We start from the raw sequence: 23551 nt of genomic DNA on the forward strand, positions 1-23551 counted from the left end.
GTCATTTTTCTAAAGAAAAGATTGATGCTTTTATAGATCAAGAAGATAGATATATTACCAATAAAGTACATATGATTGGAAAGAAACACCTTTTTGAACATAATCTAACTAAAAAACAACTAAAGCCTCTTTTTGAATTGGGAACTCTAGAAAAGTCAGCCAAACAGTCAAGTGGAAAGCAAACTGACTCTTTGATTCATGATAACACAACAGTAGTAGAAGAAGCCAAGTATTTACTACAGTCGGAATTTCATCATGCTAGTAAGCTACACTTGTTTCATGAAACACATGTCAATAAAAAGGTGTCAGAGGGTGATATTCAAAACATCAGTCAGTGTCAGAGAAAAAGATCGGAAGTTGCTGTTCAAGTTGATTGTACAACTGGCAATGAGAAAATGGGAACTGATGTTCAGAATAATTGCGTGTCTAGTATTTTGCTTCATGAGTTGCAGTCAACTTTGCTTGGTCTCCAGAAAGAACATAGTGGATGTATAGAAAAAACATGCAATCTTCCAGATCTTTCTCTGCCAGTTTTTGGTTCTTCCTCCAACCTCCTCCTAGCATGGCTACTAATACTGAGTCTGAGAGAGAATTTGATTGGCACAATCAAAGATGATATTCAAAAAGCTACTTGTAGCTGTTCTGAAATCTTAACGCAACTACAATTCCTGAAACAAGCAACAGTATTAGAAAAAGTTGATGAACTGAAGGCTGCTTTCTCCCATTTTCAACAATCAACAGAAAATAACTTATTACACACTGGGAAGGAACACAGAAAGCAGGATGTCACATGTTGCCATGAAAATATGCCTATATCTGAAATTCATAATGTTATACATTTGTATGAAGATGAAAAATCAGATAAACCTTGTATTGCAAAGGACAGTTTGTATACTGAAGAAGCATTAAAATTGTCTGGTGATTTAGAAAGCTGTCCTGATATACAGGAAGAGGTTTGTAGAGCAACAGAGGTTTCAGAATTGAGTGCTCCCAGAACAGAGCTAGATGATCAGTATACCAATACTAATTCAACTAAACATAGCCTTCCATCAGCTATAGAGCTACCTGAAGCAAATGAAGAAATGGCTTATAGCCTGCATAAAAAACCTCAAGATAATACTGATGCATCATTCATTAACGAGGAGTCAGATACTTCAATAGAACCTAATTCAACAGTTCACAGTGTAACTTCTAATGATAAAAATTTTGTTTTAGATAAGGATACCTCTGAGATAGAATGTGATGAAGATATTACACATATTACTACTGATAATAGGAAAGATGAGATAGTTGATCCAAATTTGAATGACAAAAAAGCAAATAACCAACTTAAACAAGGTGCTGACACACATGTAGAATATAGTTACAAGGATGATTCTGTACAGGAAGGGAAGGAAGACACAGAAACTTGTGAAGAATCCTCTGAGAGGTTATCTACAAACTCTCCATTATCTTTTTGTTATGAATCTAAGCAAATTACAGAATATGATATGAGTGAAGGAGAACAGAAATTGCATGTAGAAGAACAGGAGAATAGAACATGTTCAGAACCTTCTCAATTAAAAAGATGTTTAAAAAGCCCTGCTACTTCAGATTGGTCAGATTACAGACCAGATACTGAAGAGAGCGATTATAACTTTAAAGCATCCAGTGATTTGACCAATGAAAGTGGGGAGGAAGCAGTACTTGAAAAACATTATAATACTGGGTATGTACAAAGAACTATTGAACGACTTTATGGTAAGACAGAAGCTGCATTTAAGCCTGACTTTCAGAAAGGATATCCTTATATGTCCAAAGTACTACAGAAAGATACTCAAGAATTCTACTCTGCAGTGGTGACAAAAAACACTATTTTTTTCCAAGAACCTAGGCCTCTTTCTGCAGATAACTTTTCACATTCTTCACTGCAATCACAAGAATTTCCAGAAATCATTAACAAAGATGACACTGTATGGAAAGGAGAAAATATTTCTTCACCAACAGAGCAACCTACACTTAATGGAGAAGAGAAAAATTTTGCTGATAACTATTCAGGAGAATTTCCAAAGAAACATCACTCTAGTGCACATTCTAAAGAAGATGAAGGAGTATTGATTGATAAAGGCAAATGGCTTCTCAAAGAAAATCATTTGATAAGAAGATCACCACCTGAGCAGACTGGAATGTATGGCAATTTGGATACAACATCAACAGACACAGTCCTTGATACTAATGGTGATGATGCTCCATACTCACATTTTGGCAATCTGAATCAGTACCCAGTCCTCAATGAAATCTCTTCTTCAGAGCTTGAAGACATGGTAAGACCCTCTAAAAATTTTTGCAACTACTTCAATATACCTCACAGCAGTGATTCAGACCCTTTAGAGGATGACTTATGTACAAAAAGCAAACCTACCCTCAGTGGTAAAACCGCCTCTCTTTCTATAGGAAACAAAGAAAAGATCAAACCTTCAGCCACAGAGGTTGATACCAATTTTTCAGCTTTTGCATCTGTAGAATTTAGATTGCCTGATAATAAGGTGCATCCATTGGAGCAGCCTTCGAATGATGAACCCATACAATCTCAGCCAACTGATGATAGTAATGCTAACAGAAGTGCTCTTCAGGAAGAAGATTCTCTGGATAAGCTCCATGCTATATGTGGCCAACATTGTCCAATACTGATGGTGATGGTAACACCAATTAATGAGGAACAAAGAGGATATGCTTACCAAAAAGCGTCTGATATCGAGAACCAGCTAGGTCTATGTTTGTTGACCAAAAATATCAAACATTTGCAATGGTCAGGCAAAAATTTAGTAACAAGTGAAAATAATTGTGTGAACCTGAAGAACAACTTAATCAATAAGATTGCCAATAGTATTTTTAATAGGTTTAATGCTAGTAACACCCTAGATTTTATTAGTAATGCTAGGATACTGACATCTTCAACTCTGAAAAATGAGATAAATTTAGAGACGTCAGATAGCACAGGGGATGTGAAAGCAAAGCCTATGGTAATTAGCAATTGTCAAAACAGTGTATCCAAGCACATACCCAGTGATCATACTGTAGGCACAAATAATGAGCCATCCAATACGTGCCAAGCATTAAAGATAAACAGAAATTATGTTGTTGGAGAATTAGAGGATCCCACATTAGAGGATTCAGTAGAAACTTGTCAATCTGAAAAACTTCTGAAGTGTGACACTTCTTTAAATAATATTGAGCATAATGCCTCTGAAAATATAAAAAATGAAAATGCCTTTCCTACAGAAGGTAAAGAAGAGGAGGAAGAAGTTTTCATCTGTGCAATTGAGAATGGATGCAGCAAATGTAAGACAAGTAATAGTGATCTTGGAAGTTCTGTAACATCAGATCAGTGACGACGTCTTCCGTAAAAATATTCAGGAATTGAACCACTAAATGTCACATCCAATGAAACTCCCAGTGAGAATACACACAGATAAATATGAATCACAATTGTATATAATTGCTGAAATACAGATAATTATTTAGATTTTTTTTTTTGTGGGGAACATTATAGAAAATAAAAAGAAACTGTTCTAAGATGACAATTTCTTAGTTAAAAAACTGCTGTCCCCTAAATGTTGCTTGTATTAGTAGTATACCAAGCTCTTTAGAGAAGCAACTATTGCTTGTTAGAGCAAAGAGTTAACATTTTAAATATCTTCTTAAGTTTTAAGTAAGATGTCTGTATTTTGTGAAATTTGAGAAATGGTTTGATAATTATCATTCAGTATAAATGCTTAGTCCAGAACTAAATCAACTGTAATGTTTACTTTGAAAAGTAGGAAATACTTTTCAAATACTGTATTGCAATGAAAAGCAGGAATCAGTAGTCATATTAGTTCTATATAGTTTAACATTATCAAACAGCTATTTCAGTTTTTAAGGCCAAATTCGGAGTAATTAGGTGAATAAAGAAGTCTTTCAGTCTATTTATAGGAAGGTCCAGACTCCAAGTGAAATTTGCCTCTTTTATCCTATCTAGTAGAATACTAGAAAAGGATCATACTGATTCATTACACAGGATTGCACAAGAACTGTGAAAGGGAAACCGTGCATCAATGGTCTTCTTGATTGCCATTGCCATATTCCCTTCAGAGGCGGCATCACTTACTCCTAAAACTGTTCTACATACTTTACAAGTGTTAACTGTGTGTTCTTTTTTTAACCTATGTATTATGTTATCTATTATGTCTTCTTCTTTTTTTCTTCTTTGTACAAATGTGAAGTACTGTGAGAATCTTTGGAATATTTAATATTACTGTTAATATTTTTAATAATATTTAACATGTTTCAGAGTCAATTTGTTATCAAATTATTTTAGATACTTGTTTATAGTATTTCTTAATATCCTGTGTATGTAGTATGCATTTATATGTGGTTTACAATTTTCAGTAAGTGATTTTAAATATAAAATTGGAAAAAATGTATATATTGTGATTTGTAAGAGTATTTCATTCTTATTTGTTTTTGCTTTAATTTGTTTAGACTTTAATCCTTAATACTGCACATTTAATAAATGTCAATACAGTCGGAGGCATACCTGAAGAAGGAAGGTGTTATTTTTTCAGTTAAAGAATGTGAATTTGGTATTCTGTACTCTTGGAGGCTGGGACTAGACTAACTGGCAGGTCTGTGCTGCCGCATACTGGACTGTGGTCATTCAGTTATCCAGACTCGGGACCTATCCAAAGCCTGACACAAATATCTTTTGGCTCATGGGCCTTGATTGTCTCCCTTTGGCAAACATGGTACAGGGAGGAGAAGCAGAATCAAGATCTGGAGCAAAAAAGAGGTTTGTAGCACAGGTAGGGAAACAAATAGCTCTTCAGTTCTTTTTAGGAGCCTTGTGGCAGGTATATTTCCTCATAAATAGCTGATACATTTCTGTCTTTTGAAGCAGTATTATATACTTGTAATAAACAGATGTTACGACTCTGATGCAATGTTGTGATACTGACTAACAAATTACATGCCAAGCAGCTGTGTGTTTATCTGAGGGCACTGGTCGTGATTCTGATTTTCTTCCTCCCATCTCCACACTTCTGGGTATATTCCTTGGCATGTTTTAGAACTGCTTCCAAATGGAGAGTCTCAGTGGTATTTTTTCATCCTTTTACATATCAGTGCAGAAGTAAAACCTATGGATGGAAAAATAAAGCTTAAAATCACTCAAATCTGTCTAAATGCCATATGAGGCATAGGTTCCATAGACAGTTTTATACATGACTTCATCACTTGCAGTTTTTATGCTGGATTTACAGCACCCTATGTGGCATTCATAACACCTTAATTTATTCTGATGTTCCAGAGCCTTTAATCAGATGCTTATTGCAGTGTTACTGAGCAAATTGAGGCTGAGATGTGGGGCATGGCCTTAGTTACAATCAAGAGAGACCACAGCAAGTAGGAAAATTATTGTTATATTCACTGAAGATATCTTCATTTCCGTACATTAATCAGAAGAGAAGAAATAAAATGGTCAGCTCAGAGCAGGACAAAAGCTCACAGAGATGTTCCATAGGGCTTATATATTCATTAATGATTCAGGGAAGGTCTAGAATATTAAGTAGCTGAAATATGCAGAGAAAAATAAAATTGGTTTTATTAGGTAAGATTGGAGAAGACTGAAGAGAGACCTTCAAAATTCTGGTGACAAGAAGTAAGTGATTGAAAGAGGAAAAAACACCATGAGGAGTAATACGAACTACTTATATATAGCTAAATTCTGTAAATTAACTGCAAAAGCCATAGAGAGTCTTTCTGAATGAGTCAGGATGAAATACACTTGGAAGTTACAAGCATATCAAATAATGTGTTAACAAAAGAATAGAAGAAAATTCAGCAGGCATTTAAAAGCTTTATATAGATTATGTCATTCTTCTGGCAGGAATGTAGTTTTTGTCTTATTATTAAAAAGAGAAATATCAGATATCTCTTGTCTTTTCCTTCTACATAAGACAGTCTCTCCATTTTCTCTAATTATAATGTTTGTCTTTCCTGGGAGCTATTCTAGTTTCAAATTTATTTATTTATTATTATCATTTTGAATGGCATTGCCAGAATTTATTGCAGCATTTAGAAGATTGTATCTCTGAACTCTTGGAAACCAATTAGAAGTTTTCCCTATTTAAAAATCTTTCTCCTAGTGCATCTTATAGTCAAGTTGATGCAACATGTTAGTGATTTGCTTTCTCTTTTTTTTTTTTTTCCTAATCGATAAATTTACTGTTCATAACATTATGCCTTAATTGTATTTTTAAAATGCATTTCCTTACATTTTATGCTGTTGTATGTTCCTTTTTTTTGGTATAACTCTGGATTTTCTTATCCTTCAACCATATTACAGAAGCTATGCTATGGAGTATATCGATGAAAATATGAAATCCAAATAATTCTCAGTACAGACTCCTGAGTAATTTCCTAGTATCTATATAAATGAGTACCCCCATTTCACTACAAATTTATAATCTCCCATTTAGTTAGTTAGTTACTCTGCATTTTTGCACTGATTCACCTTTCCATTTTAAAATACTAATTTCTTATATCATATTCAGATATTTTAGAACTATTGTAATTTTTCTTGTATACAAAGATTAATTATTTTGTCTCGTGGCATCCTTGATCTAAATTGAAGAGACATGAATTTAATGCGTGGATCACTTAGTGATCAAGGAATTGGCTGGATGGTTGAACTTGAGTTCTGAGTTCTCACATTCAGTGTGTAGTGTATGCAGACTTTCTCTGCTTATTCTCTTTTTATTTGTACAGCTATATAATATTTTTGTGATTTTGTTTTAATTTCTTTTGTTACATTTTGCTTTTCAGTACATTTGACTTAATTAACTCGTTCCTTTATATTTTTAATTTGCCATTTAAAAATCAAAACCTAGTGATGTGTTTTTTCCCTTTTAACTTAAAATGAACCAGCTTATGATTTCTTATCTTAGGGATATTTTTTAAATCTCTTTCTAAATAGTCTAATTAAAAAAATATATATTCCCCAGTAGCTGATTATTTGAGGAAAAAATGTATTGATATACTGATTCTGTCACTTAGAAATAAGTGTTTTCTACAATTTAGTAGAAATAGTAGATAGTAGTTATGAGTATTATTTATTTATTATTTATGAGTAGTATTTATTCTCATAAATTAAGTAGTGTCTTAATAATACACTTTTGATTTTGACTTCATTGTCTATCCCGTTCCAAAGTAAATGTGATCCAAACAGATTCTGTTTCATTTCTTATCATCCATGTATACTCTTGTAGCTTTCCTGAAGGCTACATACCTCACTTATCTTTTGAGAACCATGGTCCAGGTGTGCTTGCTTCTTCAGAGTTTCACTGTTATCTGTGAATATGCAAATCCATGTTTTGTGCTAGTAATAATTGCATTTCTTGACTTGTGCCCTCATCAATATTACATCTTTCCTTCGTTTTACTGCTCAACATCCTATATTCATTACTTTTTCTACATTTATCAGATGTTCTGTTTATGTGCATTAAAACTGCCTGTAGGGAATGAGCAAGTTTCATTACATAATACTTGAAACCATGTTTGCTAGCCCATTATGGTACGTTCATTTGCCAGTCTGGCAAAAGGAGAATGTTTTCCATGAATATGTTCCAAGATATCAAACCCTTCTTCACATCACATGGAGGTAATCAGTTGATTTTTTTATCATTTTACTTTACCTTTCACGTCTATTTTGGAATTTCAGATAATTCAGTTTTCCTCTAGTTGATTATTGTCTTCAGCCTGTTAGTGGTATTTATTCATTCAAGCAGTAGTTTTAGCAGTTGGTGAATGTACTATTTTCTAAAGATCCTCATGTTTTGTAAATTACCTTCTAGCAACTAGCGTATTCTTTTGTGGGTTTTGTATTTTTATTTATTATTATCATTTTTTATTTATTTATTTATTTTTGACCTGGTAATATGTTTTTCTGTGTCATCTGTTTCCATTTGGACTCCAATCAAACAACCATCATTTCTTCATTCTGTAAGACTGACTTTCCAAATTTTTCTCTTAGACATCATGTAGTGGAATAATGAATACCTGCTTTTCTCCATTATTTTCTTTGTTGTTACAGGATTTCATTTGCTTCATCCAGTTTCCAGGTTGTATCTTTAGCAGGTTTCTGCAAAGCCGTGCAATTCTTGTTATACAAATACACTTGCATAGAGGGACTTTGATGGTGTACGCTTATCCAAGGTTGTCAATTATAAGTGAGATTAACATGCCTGTCATACCTCACAGGAAGCTCAGTGAAGTGAACAACTGCCTTGCTAATAGAAACAGTAAGCTAAATTCAGCTGTGAACAAAGGAGATTACAGCAACTTTTAAGAAGGGTCTTTAACAAGAGCTGTTGGAAAATGTGATTCTGTGAATTGTTTCTCTTCCTAAGGCCTAGCAGTTAGCACTTATGTACTTCTAGTTTAATGTGTTCAAGCTGTGGCAATTCTTGTAAGAATGAATTTTAATCTAATAGTAACTGTTTGGCAGTTCATTATTTAATAATGACAAAATAATTACTTATAACTGTATATACAATATCTGTGTACTCAGTATTTTTCAGAGAAGTGCTACAAGGTCCCGTCTTCAAAGTTGGGTAGTGGTGTACTCTCCAAATTTATGGTAATAATAACATATTTCAGATTCCTGCACATAAATAATACAATTTCTTTCATATTCTGTCTCCATCTTTAAAATTTTTACTTTCTACTTAGACCATTTTAGGTCATAAACCTACAAGCATTTTTCAAACAAGTAACTAAATACCAGAACACTACTCTAGGACAGATTAAGTGAAAGAGAAAAATAGCAAATTTTAAGTAAATAGGTCATAGATCAGAATTAGTCCCCAGGGTAAAATTTTAAGGACACAGTTGACCTTCAGAACCATTCTGTTGTCAGTGCTAGTCTTCTGCTAAAAGGAAGTGTTGTAGAACATGTGTAGAGAAATGCTATTTGGAAAAAGAGAATTATAGGAAAGAAAGTAGTTTTGTGCTTATGAGAGCTGACAGTTAACAAACTTCTCTGTATGGTAAGACTGACCTGCTACAGATGTTGCTACAGCAGTATTACTATGATGAAGCTGAATAATCAGTGTCTTGTATCCAGTAGTACTGGAACACCTCTGTTTGCAAAGACCATATTACATATTTCGAATGATCATAATTTATGTAGTGAATATAATTTTTTTTATCTTAGTGCCTTGGGATACTAGAAAATGTACTGGTTGCTCAAGATGTTGAAAGTAGTTTTTTGTGTCATAAATCCCAGCTGATACTACAGTCTACAAACTCACTGATCTTCAGGGATACTACTATCATTTCAAGATAATGGGCTATTCAGACAGAGAATCAACATCCAATGTTACAGTACTATACAGTATTTCTGTATTTACAGTATTTCACTCTGCTACTACAGGAGTGGGAGTTTTGTCCTCAAAGATGAACCAAAGACTCTGCTAATGACTTCCTGACTCTTCACTCAGTCTGGGGAACAGTATCTATTCTAATGGTTTCTAATTCTACTGCAATTCCCAGAGAAAGTTTTATTTATGTACTAGTATAATGGCCACACAGAACAAAACGCTTATAGCAAAAGCTTGACTACAAGCAGGACTCTTAGATTCTATCATCAAACCTCATTAGAGGTTAGAATTTATAATGTGTCTTTACGGAGCATTTTCTTCTGCCTTTTATTAAAAGCAGTATTAATAATTTAAACATAGCCACTAAGTGGTATGGAGGACGTAGATTCTCAACTCATTTACTTCCCAGACAGAAATTTATTGACACACACACCTAGACTAGGTCAGCCTAATCTATTTCTAAAACAACTTTTCTTTTAGATATGGCTAAACATGAGCTAATAAAGGTACAAATCCTACCTTATTTTTTCTTGAATGCCATAGAAAACTAAATGCAAATTCCTCAAATCAGGCTTTTCATTGGTCCTCAAGTAATAGCCTGCTATAGTTTTATCCTGTGTATGTATCAGGATGTATCAGGATGTGTATGTCTGTTAAATTATTTAAGAAAGCGTGCATGGCTAACACTGAAAACAGTGATACTCAAAACAAAATTGGTTTCGCTGAATCTTGCAACAGAGTTGTAGGAATTCTTATTGCCTGGAGTTTAAGACACACAGATCTATTTTAGGCATCTCAGTCAAGAAAAAAAAAATCATTATGTCATGCCCTTTCTATCTTATTTCTCAGTGTTTTAGCTAGAATGAATATGATGAGAATGCTGTGATGGATGGAAGAGTAAGTAACATCAGTAAAATGTAGTGTAGGCAGCACAGGCCTTCCATAATTAGTAAAGCTCTTCAATGCTACTGTTGTGTTTTAAAGAATGTTCTCTTTCAAGAAACATTTATATTAATCAGCTTGAGAGGTGCTTAAATGTTCATCCTTTGAGATGGGAATCAGCTGTACTGGGGGTGAGAATGTCTTCTTAATAATCCTTCCTAATATCCCTGTTAGTATGTTGTCAGCCACCCCTCAGGGATATCATTTCTCTTATCTCTATGCTCTTGATACTCAGCTTCCACTAAACCAAAGCCTAAATCCATATACTTGGTCTTGTTAAAATGAAATTAACCTGCAGAAAGAGTACTGATATCTCAGAGTATAATGCCAACACTGCAATGCAAGGATGTATTGGGCAATTTTGTCTGAACTGTTACATCTGCATGGCTTTGCAGACATACAGGTCCATTCTTAAAAGAGGTATCTTAAGAATCCTTAATGCTTGAAGCAATGAGTTTTGTCATTCCAGAGGTAACTTGTTGAGAGCCTGCAAGGGTGCCGTTACACAGCACTGCACTGAGTAGAGCTGACATATCCTAAACAAACAGGAAGACCTATTTCATGCAATTTAGTACAACATTTCAAATATTGTGTTTGAAAACTGATATGCAGTCATGCAATTTGAGTTTGTCATATAGCATATGCGTACAGAAAAGATGTAAATGCAAGCTGACATTTCTTGATTTTCACGCGCACAACTTAGCACAGTCAATATTTGCTGTATCTTTGTGAAATACATATTTTTATATTTGGCATGATATTATTTAGAATTCTGATTACTGAAATTCACTTTACTTAGGAATCGAGCTTAAGTAATTCAGCAAGTCTTTTTATCTTTTGATAGCTAGGAAATGGAAGGTGTCAGTCCTCACCAGCGATATGCCATCTGCAGGAACAAGCTCAAAGGTTTATATCATATTGTATGGGGATCACGGCAGTTCAGGACCTATTTTTCTTGATGGAGAGAAGGGAAAATTATTTCAGAGAGGCAGTGAAGATGTCTTCACAGTAAGTAGTATATACTCATTGTGTTACTTTCTTTTGTCCGGCTAGATTTTAAAAAACATGAAATTTCAAAATCTATGCAATAAAAAGACAGTCCGTTTTTGTACTACACATATATCTGTAAGCAAGAAGCAGGACATAAATGGAAAAATAAATGTAGTATCCTTTTCCCCTAACCCATCGAAAAACTGATTTGATTCAACATATTTCGTCTGCTTAAGAAGAACTACTGATTACCTTACATAGCGCCCAAAAAAATTGAAAAGAAGACACTTCTGTAAAGAGGATACTTCTGTAGCTTTAATACTTGAAGTGGAGCAACAATATTAAAAATGAAATGAGAAGTGGAAAATTAGGGGATGGAATAAATTTTTAACTTTGTTAAATAGTTGCTGTCTGATTTCAATTAATAGCTCCCAGTTACACATGTAAATTCCTCCTCCATCAGTCTTGTTCCTGATGACTTAAATAAGCCCAAATAGGGTCTCTTATCAAGAACTGCAGAGTTTAATTGTATATGTGGGACTGTCAATGTGGAGTCTAGCAGGTATCTGCTATAAAACCATGTAACAAATAACTATTTCCATCCTTAGCATCCAGGGTAGCAAGCACTTTTCTGACAAAAGATACTGAATGGCAGTATTGATCAGGAACTCATCTATTTCTGCAATGGTCTCACAGCTGTCTGGGATGTAGGAAATGAAGTACTTAGGTCTCATCAGCTGATGGACTTTCTAAGGAGAATCCAGCACCTCTGATATTTGTGCCATTCTCCATGTGTGATATAAAAACAAAACCGAAACAAGATTGAAAGGAATAGATAAAATAAGTAATCGGGGTTAAAAATACTGTCTTCATAAGAAATGAAGAAGCTCTGCTTTCTGCTCCCACTACTGCCATTCATTTCATCCTGAATGACTCTTAAATACAAAATGTGGAGACAGTCCCTGGTTTGGAAACTCAAATTCTCCTCTTAGGTGAGTTTCCATGGCGCTAATATAATTAAGGAGGGTGTACTCTAAAATGCATAGGAGTAAAGCCTCTCTGCTTGCTCTTTGTGCTAAATCCAAGTTAACTATGGTCTGTTCTCAATACAGAGAATTTGGTCCACACCCATCTTTATATCATAAATGAAAACATGGAAATAAATTCTGTAGAAAGTGTCAAAAGGACAGCAAATCGGACTACATCATAAAAAAAAAAATAAAAAAAAATATATATATATGTATGTATATATATAAAAATAAATGCAGCAATGAAGAGAGGCACTCACATTATATTTCCAGCACCTTGAAGATAATCTTTCTAACTCTACACTTAATTTCATGACTATTTGTTTGAATAACCTTCACATAAAGTGATTCCCTCAGCACCCTATTATCTGTACTGGCTGTACTCATCCAGTCTGCCCAAGAGCTAATCTTTCAAGTACAGTTTTTAAAGTTGATTTAATTGAAACCATTTGTAAAAAGAAATGTCAAAGATGAACACCATTGGTCCAAAATTGTAAAGCATGCCATCCGAGAGGGGCAGGGAGAAACTCAGAGGTAGTGGGAGGTGCCAGGGATACAGAATTCATTTTTTAGCAGGTCAGTGGTACAGATGCTAAACTGAGACATCCTTTAGGGTCAAGCTATATTTTTTAGTGATGCCTACAATCTATATTCCTCTCACACTGAGACTAGTATTCACTGGGGAACAAAATAGTGGCAGCAGCATCTTGAATCATTTAGATGGGGCTAGCAGGCCACAGGATTTGTCATGGGGTTTTTCTTTAAATGAGGAAGCATCCAGTAATACTCTGGAGCAAAATATTTTAGAATCACTAGTTTAAATATCAGAGCAGTTAATTCATCTAAACTAAAATTTTACTGATAGTTACTAAATGAATTTTTGTTGTATGTCTTCTAAGCAATGTACTGTATTTCATCAGTGGCATTCCTTTTACAGGTTCATACAGGAAACATAGGACGTCTCTACAAAATACGCATTGGACATACTAATGCAGGAAGTTGCCCTGCCTGGCATTGTGAAGAGGTAAGTAAGAGAAGCGAGAAGGAATTTTATCCTTCCAAAAGCAGTCACTATGACAATAATGTCAAAATATGAGTTGGAAAATTTCTTCTGGAGAAGTATGATAGCCTCATCAAATACTGTAGCTTTGTTTAAGAGATTATTTATTTTGGAGTGTTTGTTTTTATGAAGAATGAGAGGCAATCTATCATCTTTGTTTGATTGCTGTTTAGTGAGAACTGTATATTATATTTCTTTAAAAGTGCATGAATGAACAGTAAGGAAAACAGAGAATTGCTCTACTGTAGTCTCAGTCTACTATAGCCTTTGTGTGCTACAGAGTGCCCAGAGTTTGTTGAAACCTAGAAAATCACTGAACTCAGTCTTGCCAAGTTCTCTTCAAATCTGTAACTGACTCCATGTTCTTATGTACAGCATCAGAGCTATATTGTGTTTGTAATTCTGTGACTCTGAGGAGACAAAGATAATGACAGATTGTTTTCCCTCCTCACTTAAAAAAGATCTCAATGCAGGTAAAGCAAAGTTGCTAGGTTATGTAGCAAGAAAATTAGAAACCAGGATGAGTTCATGAAAGGCAGTTCCTGCTTGACCAACCTGATCTCCTATGATTAAGTGATCTGCCTGGTGGATGAGGGAAAAGCTATTGATATAGACTACCTAGACTTCAGCAAAATCTTTGACACTGTCTCCCACAGTATTCTCCTAAAGAAGCTGTCAGCCTGTGGCTTGGACAGGTACACTCCTTGCTGGGTAAATAACTGGTTGGATGGCCGGGCCCAAAGAGGGGCCGTGAATGGAATTAAATCCAGCTGGCGACTGGTCATAAGTGATGCTCCCCAGGGGTTGGTATTAAGGCCTGTTCTATTTAGTATCTTTATTGATGATTTGGATCATCAGGGCATTGGGCACACCCTCAGTAAGTTTGCAGATGGCACCAAGCTGGGAAGAAGGATTGATCTGCCTGGGGGTTTGAAGGCCCTGCTGAAGGATCTAGACAGGCCAGATTGCTGAGAAAAGGCCAATGGGCTGAAGTTCCACAAGACCAAGTGCTGTGTCCTGCATTTTGGCCATAACAGCCCCAGATATCTATTTGGGGCAGAGTGGCTGAAAGACTGTGTGGAAGAAATGGTCCTGTGGCTGTTGGTTGACACTTGGCTGAACATGAGCCAGCAGTGTGCCCTGGTGGTCAAGAGGGCCAATGGCGTCCTAGCTTGTATCAGTATTGCTGGCAGGTTCAGGGAAGTGATTATCCCCTTGTACTCAGCACTGTTGAGGCCACACTTTGAGTACTGTGTTCAGTTTTGGGCCCCTCCTTACAACAAAGACATTGAGGCCACAGAATGTGTCCAGAGGAGTGCAGTGAAGCTGTGAGGGGGGGACTGGAGCACAAGTCTTATAGGGAGTGACTGAGGGAACTGGGATTGTTCAGTACGGAGAAGAGGAGGGGACACCTTATCACTCTCTACAGCTCCAGGAAAGGAGGTTGTGGTGAGGTGACAATCAGCCTCTTCTCCTGGGTAACAGTGAAGTGACAAGGAGGAATGGCTTCTGGTTGGATATGATGAAAAATTTCTTCTCTCAAAGAGTGTTGAAGCAGTGGAACAGTCTGCCCAGGAAGGTGGTTGAGTCAATATCCCTGGAGGTTTTAAAGAAACATAGAGATGTGATACTAAGGAACATGGCTTAGTAGGCAACACTGGGAATAGGTGGATGGTTGGACTAGCTGATCTTTCCAACTTTAATGATTCTATGATTCTATAAAGAGAAGTGAATCAGCAAGTTCTGTTGCTAGTTTCAGTTGTTACACACGGTACATAGATAATTGGATGGGAATGAAAATATCTGGATTTTATCCTTGATGTTAGTCATGTACTATGTGTGCCAATGATAGGCTATTCATGCCTGAAACTTTTCTCTGTTTGTGCCAGAGTTTCTCATCCTTTAGTTAGGAAAAAGCAGTGATAAAGAACTTTAGAAGCTTCTGATAAACTCAACATTATAATCACACTTCAGAGCTAATTTACATCTGTCTAATACAGGATGCCCGTTAATGTTAAATATTCACTGTTTTGAATTCTGTGATTATTTGGTGTTTTAATCAGTTGTTTTCATTTGGGGCTGAAACTCAGTTAGAAGCCAAAGAATGGTCTGTGTATAATATACGTAGATTGTGTATGTATATCACATATATATACTGTGTATATGTATAATATGATATATAATTGATATATATATATATGTTCTGTATATGTAATATGATATGTATATGCATAACATTGTATGACACATCCTTTTAAAATGAGAGGTTAAGGAATGCTGACAAAAATTAAAAGAATAAAAAACGTATTTTTCACCCTTCTCCCTTCCCAGCTAGGAAATTGAAATCAACAGTAAAATTTTAAAAGAAGGAAAGAGTCAACATGGTACTTTACCATGTTCCATAAATTCTTGGCTTACAAATTTTGTTTTATCTTCTTACTGAACCTCTGCCAATCGGCTACAGTTTTAAGACAGCAGTGCGTCATCCAGGGTTAGGTCATTTAGTCTTAGTAATTTCAGGCACACAGTCAAAAAGAAATACATTCAAATAAATGAATTCTACAAGTAAACTAGCATTTTGTTAGGTAGAGAGCCAAAGGAGTACAACTACTCATTTCTAGACTTCATAGGAGTGAAACAAAATACAGAAGGATGGCCAGACACTCACGTTATTGTTCTTTAGGAAATATATGTTTTTCTAGAAGATCTAAAATTGAGTAATCTATAACAGCAGAATTTTTATGGTAGTTAGGCATGTTACTTCCCCCTCAGTATCCCATGGTCTCTTCAACTGTATCTGTACTGAGATGGTTTCAGGACTGCAAATGATCATGATACTGCTTCATTAACTTCAAGTTCCCTTTCAAGATCCCTCAGCAGATATTGACAGGCTGAAGTGTGCCAAGGTTTTCAGATAGCATGAATTTATTTCTTTAACTTTAGTATTAAAGCAGTAAAAATAAAGTGTTTCAGATAATACAGAATTAATTCAATATTCTAATTAAGAAGATTGGGCTCTACAAAGCATGGAGCAGGAATGAAGTTACAGGTAGAAGCAAGAAGTTTTTCTTCTCTCTGCAGTCTGAAATTCTAATTTAGCTACTAGTATAAATTAGCATAATCACATACTATTCTACTACATAACAATCAATGAAATTCTTACTACAGTATGCTTTGAAGTACATAACTGGATCTCCTTTGATTCTTTAGCCGATGTGCATATGGTCCTTTTACTGCTGTGTATTGGAAGTTGAATATGGAAGAAAGTTTTATGGGGCAGACTAGTACTGTAGCCAGCACTTTCAAAGACTGCTTATGTCAGAAGCAGTTTTGAAGGATCGTAACCTCTTCCTTTAATTCTTGTTCTAACAGTAAATTAAACAAAAGGAATAGATTAGCAAGCATTGCTGAACTTCCCAGTGAGAACTTCCCCATTAGTTAAGCTATGCCACCTAGTGCCTGCCTACCTGGATATATCAGCTGCAGCAACAAGGCTGGATTTTGTCAAACTACACTTGAGCAGATAAACCCTGTTTCTTGTCTATGCTTTAGTTACTCTGCCCTGTCTTCCTGAATTTGATTGAGTGAAAAGTCAAATTGGGTGCAGTTGTATCGATGGAGCAGACGTGTCCCAGATGTGTGCTTTTGTGATTATGGCACAAAGCTTAACCTGCCCAGGTTTCAACAACATTCTACAGCTGTCAAGTTCTATTCTGTCTATTTGGACACAGATCAGTAACTTAAATTGCAGTTTCTTTTTCTGCTTTAGGTGCAGTTGCTGAATCTTTTCTCAGGGGAGCAGTTTTCTTTCCCTGCAAATCGATGGCTTGCCTGGGACCAGGCTGATGGAGAAATATCCATGGAGCTTCCTGTATTACATCAGGGTCAGCCTGTTCTTCCAGGTAAGCACAATACCACATCAGCTAAGTCAGACCGCAAGGAGATGCTGCTAGAGATTATGTTATTTCTTTTCATCAGTCCCTCTATCACTTTTTTTTGCAGCCACGTGTTTTCTGTGCTGTTTTCCTGTGGTTATTCGGCACGGTCAGATAAAAGGTTAGGAATCACCAGAGAAGAGTTAGGAGAGTCTTTAATGCTTTGATTTCACAGATCCTTCAGAAAGATTCCTGATTTGACAGGATTTTAACCATCTGTGCTTTAAAATAGAGGCAATAGTAAAGAGATCTCACAGTTATTGGTTTATATTTTTATTTAAAAAAAACCACAACAGTAAACAAAAGAAAAAATTGTCATGAGGTCATTGTGAGTAAAGCCAAAGACTACTTTCAGCAACTGAGAATTATAGCACTACTATGACTATTTTAGATACTGCTTTATTTTCTTTCGTAAAAATAGCTGAGACAGGTTTCCAGAATATTTATAATTTTGGGGTTTGGAACAAAGTAATATTCCAGAAAATTATATATGAAAAAACTCCATCAGTGATTTACTAACATCGTGACTGTACTATAATTCTGAAGGTCGATGATGCCAAACACTACCAAAATTATCCAGCATTGCTGCTATTTACACTGCTTGAATGCTCTGTTTTACCACACTAATCCCTGTTACCCATGCTGGTTCTTTCTATTTTTTCTCTTTTCTTCAGTGGTGGTAAGGGTATAGAAGAAGTCTGTGCTTTCTCTTCCCATCGCTTCATCTGGCATTGCTCTTTCTTAAAGAAAGTACAAGAGAAGAACAAGATTGGTATATCCTATGAGGGTATGGATGAGAGATCAAGAATGTGAGGGCAGATTACGATCTTATAGCGTGTGAAGATGGAAAACTCATACTATCATTGATATTACTTGTGCTGAAGCTTTCACTTGAGAAAGATTCACATGAGACATGCTCTGGGCCCTCCACTCCTCCCTTACCCAAAAGATCAGATCAACTGAAGATCTGAAGGACTATTGGATGAGAGAAGCCCTCATTCAGAGTTATCTAAAAACTGTGGAACTCCTCCCTCTGTCCTCCCTCTGCCCCTCCCTTTTTTCTTACCAGAATGTTTAATACTATATCAGTTTCTGGTGATATTACAGTACCTTTTATTGATCATGAAAAATTGAAATGGAGCAGCCATTGCTGTTGGATTGCAGAACAGAGGAAGAGGCTATAAATGAAATTGAGGGGCAGAAGTTCAGGAAATGACAGATGAATGTTGGCAAACATATCTCTCAACAGTAACCCTAGTAATAAAGAGTTAGGTGACTTGGAGCTCTACTTATACTTGTGATGGCTGATCATGGAGATTAAGACCCTGGAAAGAAGACCAGAAGAAAAGGTCTGTGCCTCACTAATATGTTTTCAAGAGAAAGAGAATAGAAGGAAAGATTCCCTCCCCGTGATCTAGTTAGCAGCTGTAAATGTTTCATGAAATACTGTAGAGTGGTGCTGGGCAGACCTAAACATGCTAATCTTTGATCCCGAGTGCTTATGATTTTCATATCTTTGAGGGCACGAAAAGCCTCTGATGCAGTCAACCTTTGTCCTCAGATTTGATCTCTTTGGGAGACTTTGATATTAATATTGTAGAGGGACATACAAATGCATCAATCAACACAAAACACCAATCTTTTAAATAAATGTTAATTGACATCGATTAAAATGTTAAACTGAATATGCTCAGCTTCCCTACGTGCAATATTTGTTCTTTCCCACTGTTCTCTTACTTAATACTCAGAAACCTTGGCCTTTTCCATCTTACAATTTTCGAATCCTACTTTCTGAGTAAGTTGTTCCTTGTTTCTGAAAGAAAAATATAATGAAAGAGTTTCTTTATCATGTACTCTTGATGCATTATAATGCACAACAGCATGCTTAAACCATCCTCTCAATCTGCATTTTGCAGTTAATAATTTCTCTCACACAGGAAAAGAAGAAAAGAACCATGTATTTTCTCAGTATAAGAAGGGTCATGCTGAAGGCTTTGGACAAGAGAGTTTCATCTCTAGCTTAGTAATTGAAAGACAGCTTCTGTGTCTTTTTGCCAATATTATATATCTGCAAAAGACAGCGAAAAGAGAAAACAGCTTTTAACTTCAGAGAAGATAGTTTGATAACAGAACAAGAGAATAGGTCTGGATTCAGGCTGAAAGAGATGATGAGAGGCCCTTTAAAACCGATTTCTGAATAAAAAGAGACTGAAGCACTTTCTGATTTAACAGAGTTTTGTGTTCAAAGAGAAAACATCTGAATTAAGCTGTTAAGAAATATTACATAGTGACATCACGTCTCTAATTCTGAGCAACTGAGCACCATTTGTTTGACATTTTATCCTCTGCCATCCTACTTTTTTTCCCTTCTGCTCATGACTTATGACACAACCTTTGATTGTATGAACTACTTGAGAGGGTAAATCAGAGTTACAGTGTTTGGTGACTGGCAACCCTCTGCTTTTCTTGAAGTAGAAACTGTACAGTGGATTATTTAAAGAAGTTGTAGGACTGGGGAGGATTGTTGATCTGGAGAAGCAAATTCTCTTTCCTGCTTCTCCATAAAGTTCATGTGGGTACTGCAAGGAAAAATTTGGAGAAGTAATTAGATCGGGTGATGACATGGTGAAAGATGAAGATAAAAGGCAACATTAAGTGACAGTTGTTGATACTCAAACATTTGAGGCAGGTGTACTCTGGAAAAAAATAGTACATGACTGCTGTTGAAGACTGTCAAAAGCTTCTGTGGCCTAAATGAAGTTGTTTTTTGTCCAAATGATAATAGTTGATCTGTAATGAGGAAAGTATTCTACCTCTTTGTTCTGTCTTTCCTTAGGTGTAGGGGAAAGAACAAGTTTTGCAAATAATCTTATTCCTGAAATTCTCAAATTTCAGACTACCATCTTTATGCATTTAATTTTTTGCACTTATAGGCAAAAGTATGTGCAAAGAATACAATTCCTTTTTCTTAATCTCCATTCTGCACTTTGTTCTGTGAAATGTCTAAAGGAAAGGTGAGTCGCCTATCTACGTCTTAGGATGTAAGAACTATGAATACTTAAAAATGCTTATTAAAATCAGGGATTCTCCCCAGGTTTATAAGAGCTAAAGAGGAGTGCCAAAAATTAGGAACATTCCTTGCTTTTTTTTATTTAGCTATTTTAGCTATTTTAAACTTCTACCCTGAGTTTATTAATATTATATATCTGTAGAACAATACTCCAAAGGAATGCAGTGGTACCTTGTGAGTATTTCTAAGCATTTAGTTCTGATACTAGAAGCAAGTTAACTCTGTACCACACAGCTCTGTGTGGGCACGTAAACACCGTCTGTGGAGAGAGTCTACTGTTTTAGCTAGATTGGTACCTTTATCAAGGCTGAATTATTTTAAGTCAGCTTGTGTAGTCAGCTAAGCACAAGTGCCATGTGAATAAATGTGAGATAGTCATAAAAAAAAAGAAAGAACACCAAAAACAAGCATTAAGGGAAAAGCTGTAAATTATTGCAGATAAGGACTGATTATGAATAAATGCCCACTGCTTATTAAAAGAAGGTGTTGGTCCATCAGCAGAATGAGATGTGGGAGTGACCTCCTTCAGGTAAATTGCAGGAAAACTTCTTAACATATTGGAAGTGGGAACTGATAATTGAGTGCTGTTAATGATGTTGTTGTTCTGGATCCAATTGCCTAGGAACATTTTTCTTCTTGTAAGACAAAATAGCACAAGGGCACCTATATCAGGAGGAAGAGCTTGTGTTCCAGAATATGAGTTTCTTTCCTCATTTCATTCTCTGTATCTCATTTGGTCTAGTTAATATTGTCACTATATGTTGGCAAAAACTTTGCCCTTCCTGTGTTTGTTTATCATTACATGCTTTTATTTAAGTTTTCTGGAGTTCTAATATCCACATTCTAAAAATCACTGCTTTCTATTTATATATATATTTTAATGTGTCATAGCCTTTATTCCAAATTTGTGGGATTTAGACTCAAATGTTATTTTGTCTTTTTGTATTTGGGTTATTTATTTCTTTTAAATAGCCTCTTTAATAAACTTAATCCCATTTTTTTTTTCTCTCACATATCTACAGACTTAAAAGAATTTCCGTATGGAATGTCATAGAGGAAGTCTGTATTAACCTTTTGCAGGACGCATAAACTATTAAATCAGTACATCTTTCTGAATTCTGAGGTCTGAGAAAAGTAAAATTTTGGTGCTGGATTTTTGTTTGTTTGTTGAACCAGTGCATTCAAAATGTTAATGTATCCTGCCACTTGCTATAGTTTGATGCCACTAGTTATGGTAAGCCTAATCTTGGGCTTTTGCTATTTACTTTTCAGCTTGGTGGAGATTTCAGATGCTGCAGCAGGACAAAATCATACTATTGTGTATTGGAAGTTCTTTTTGCGTTCTGGGATTTTAAAAAAAAGCAACAACAAATCCAAACAAACGAACAAAAATCCCTCATAAATATAACATCAAACAAGGTTATACATTTTTTTCATTATTTTACTTGAATAGGATTTTGGAGGTTTTATAAACTAACTGCTCTTGACACAAATGTATTTGGAGTCTACAGGCACATTTGCAGTTAGATGCTATTCTAAATATAATAATGTTTGTAATATGAAAAGTTGTCGTCTTCTATTGTCAGTGACTGTCTATGAAGTGCATGTGACAACAGGAGATCTGTGGAATGCTGGAACTGAAGCTGATGTGTATATTTCTATCTATGGAGAAAAAGGTGACACAGGATCAAGACTGCTCAGGTCACAGAAACCCAAGAAATTTTTGAAAGGACAAGTGAGTACAAGAGCTTTTTCTGATGTGTTTGTCTGGCTTTTCCCTCTCCAGTAGTCAGTAATGCTGCAGTTATGGGAGATAATTACTACATTCCTATGTTACTTCAAAATTCCATAATTAAGCCAAGATTACTTTCTAATGGTACATCAATGGTTTTAAAAGATGAGTAGAATTGTCATTTATAAAACACGTAAACTGTTCACTTTCATATTTAATATTTAATTCCTTTATGATAGAATTGCTTGGGTTGGAAGGGACCTCAAGGATTGTCAAGTAATTCAATTTGAGTTGATTTAACAAATTAAGAGAAAATTAAACTTTAGATTTTATGTCTGCATTCCTAGTGTTGAAATCTACTGTGGTTTGTAAAAATTTATTCCAAATCAAGCTTTGAACAGGTTTTTATTCTGACTCTCATCCCATTCGTCTGAGTGGAATGCTCCCATTAACAAAGTGATGAGACTTATTTTGTTTCAGGAAAACTGTCCCTGATTTATTCTGAAATTGTCATTAACTGATATTTCAAAGGGTGTCTTTGAATGAAGAGTTTTCTGGGCTTAAGTAGGACATTGGGTTCTGTGGCTGAAGAGTGTTTTGCTTTTCAGATCTTACTGAAAATGTGTTGATTGATTACAGACTGACATCTTTCTTGTGGAAGCTGTGCACCTTGGCCATTTGTATAAGATCGTTATAGGACACAATGGTCTTGGATCAGGTCAGAATTATCTCTGCTTAGTCTCTGAATACTATCTGTGAAGTTATTCACCTTTTCATTGAAACAATATATATAAAATAGAATGCATGGACAATGTTCTAGAAGTGAGAGACAAAGATTTCTAGTGGAATTTTTCAAGTGACCTTATTATATGAATATCAGATATTTTGTTTTCACTTTCAGTATTCTGTCATGTATTATGTTAAGTATACCATCAGCAACTGCTTTTGCAATTTTTGACTAATCTTCATCAAAAAATGTAAAGAGGAGGAGTGTCTGCATAAGACACTGAACGTATCTCATACAATCGAAGTTATAATAAAATAGCCTAGTATTGTTTTAGCATTACCAGTTATATCCTAAAGATGCAATTGGAGATTTTGATTATAGTATCTGGTCATTGGACAAACAGTTAATAAGAATAATAATAATAAAAATCAAGCTGCTTGCAGTCACAAGATTTGTTTTGTAAAGTGTTGTACCTAAATATTGTACAACACAGCACGTTTTTTGAGCCACTTATCAGGGAGGCAATGTAAAATATGTTGTAGGATAGTTCTCTACCTGACTTTCTCTCTTATGCACAGTCATGCTCTACTCTTCCCATATTTACAGATAGAACATCTAAGCTTTTTCCTCCATTTGTTACAGAAATATCACATTGTTTTGTAGTCTTTT

The 23551-nt window shown here is 35.4% G+C and overlaps 1 protein-coding gene across 12 annotated transcripts in view; it reads left to right on the forward strand.

The window, feature by feature from the left end:
* Positions 1–23551, forward strand: part of RP1 (RP1 axonemal microtubule associated) — a 204985-nt gene that overhangs the window by 33111 nt on the left and 148323 nt on the right. For all 12 annotated transcript variants that reach the window (XM_085221109.1, XM_085221110.1, XM_085221106.1 and 9 more), the window contains 5 exons: positions 11185–11348; positions 13296–13382; positions 17188–17320; positions 22010–22158; positions 22795–22873. In XM_085221109.1, coding sequence (XP_085077235.1) covers positions 11185–11348; positions 13296–13382; positions 17188–17320; positions 22010–22158; positions 22795–22873 — 612 coding nt within the window. The remainder of the gene's footprint in view (positions 1–11184; positions 11349–13295; positions 13383–17187; positions 17321–22009; positions 22159–22794; positions 22874–23551) is intronic.

The sequence above is a fragment of the Meleagris gallopavo genome, chromosome 3 (assembly GCF_905368555.1).
Source record: "Meleagris gallopavo chromosome 3, MGAL_WU_HG_1.1, whole genome shotgun sequence".
NCBI classification, from domain to species: domain Eukaryota; kingdom Metazoa; phylum Chordata; class Aves; order Galliformes; family Phasianidae; genus Meleagris; species Meleagris gallopavo.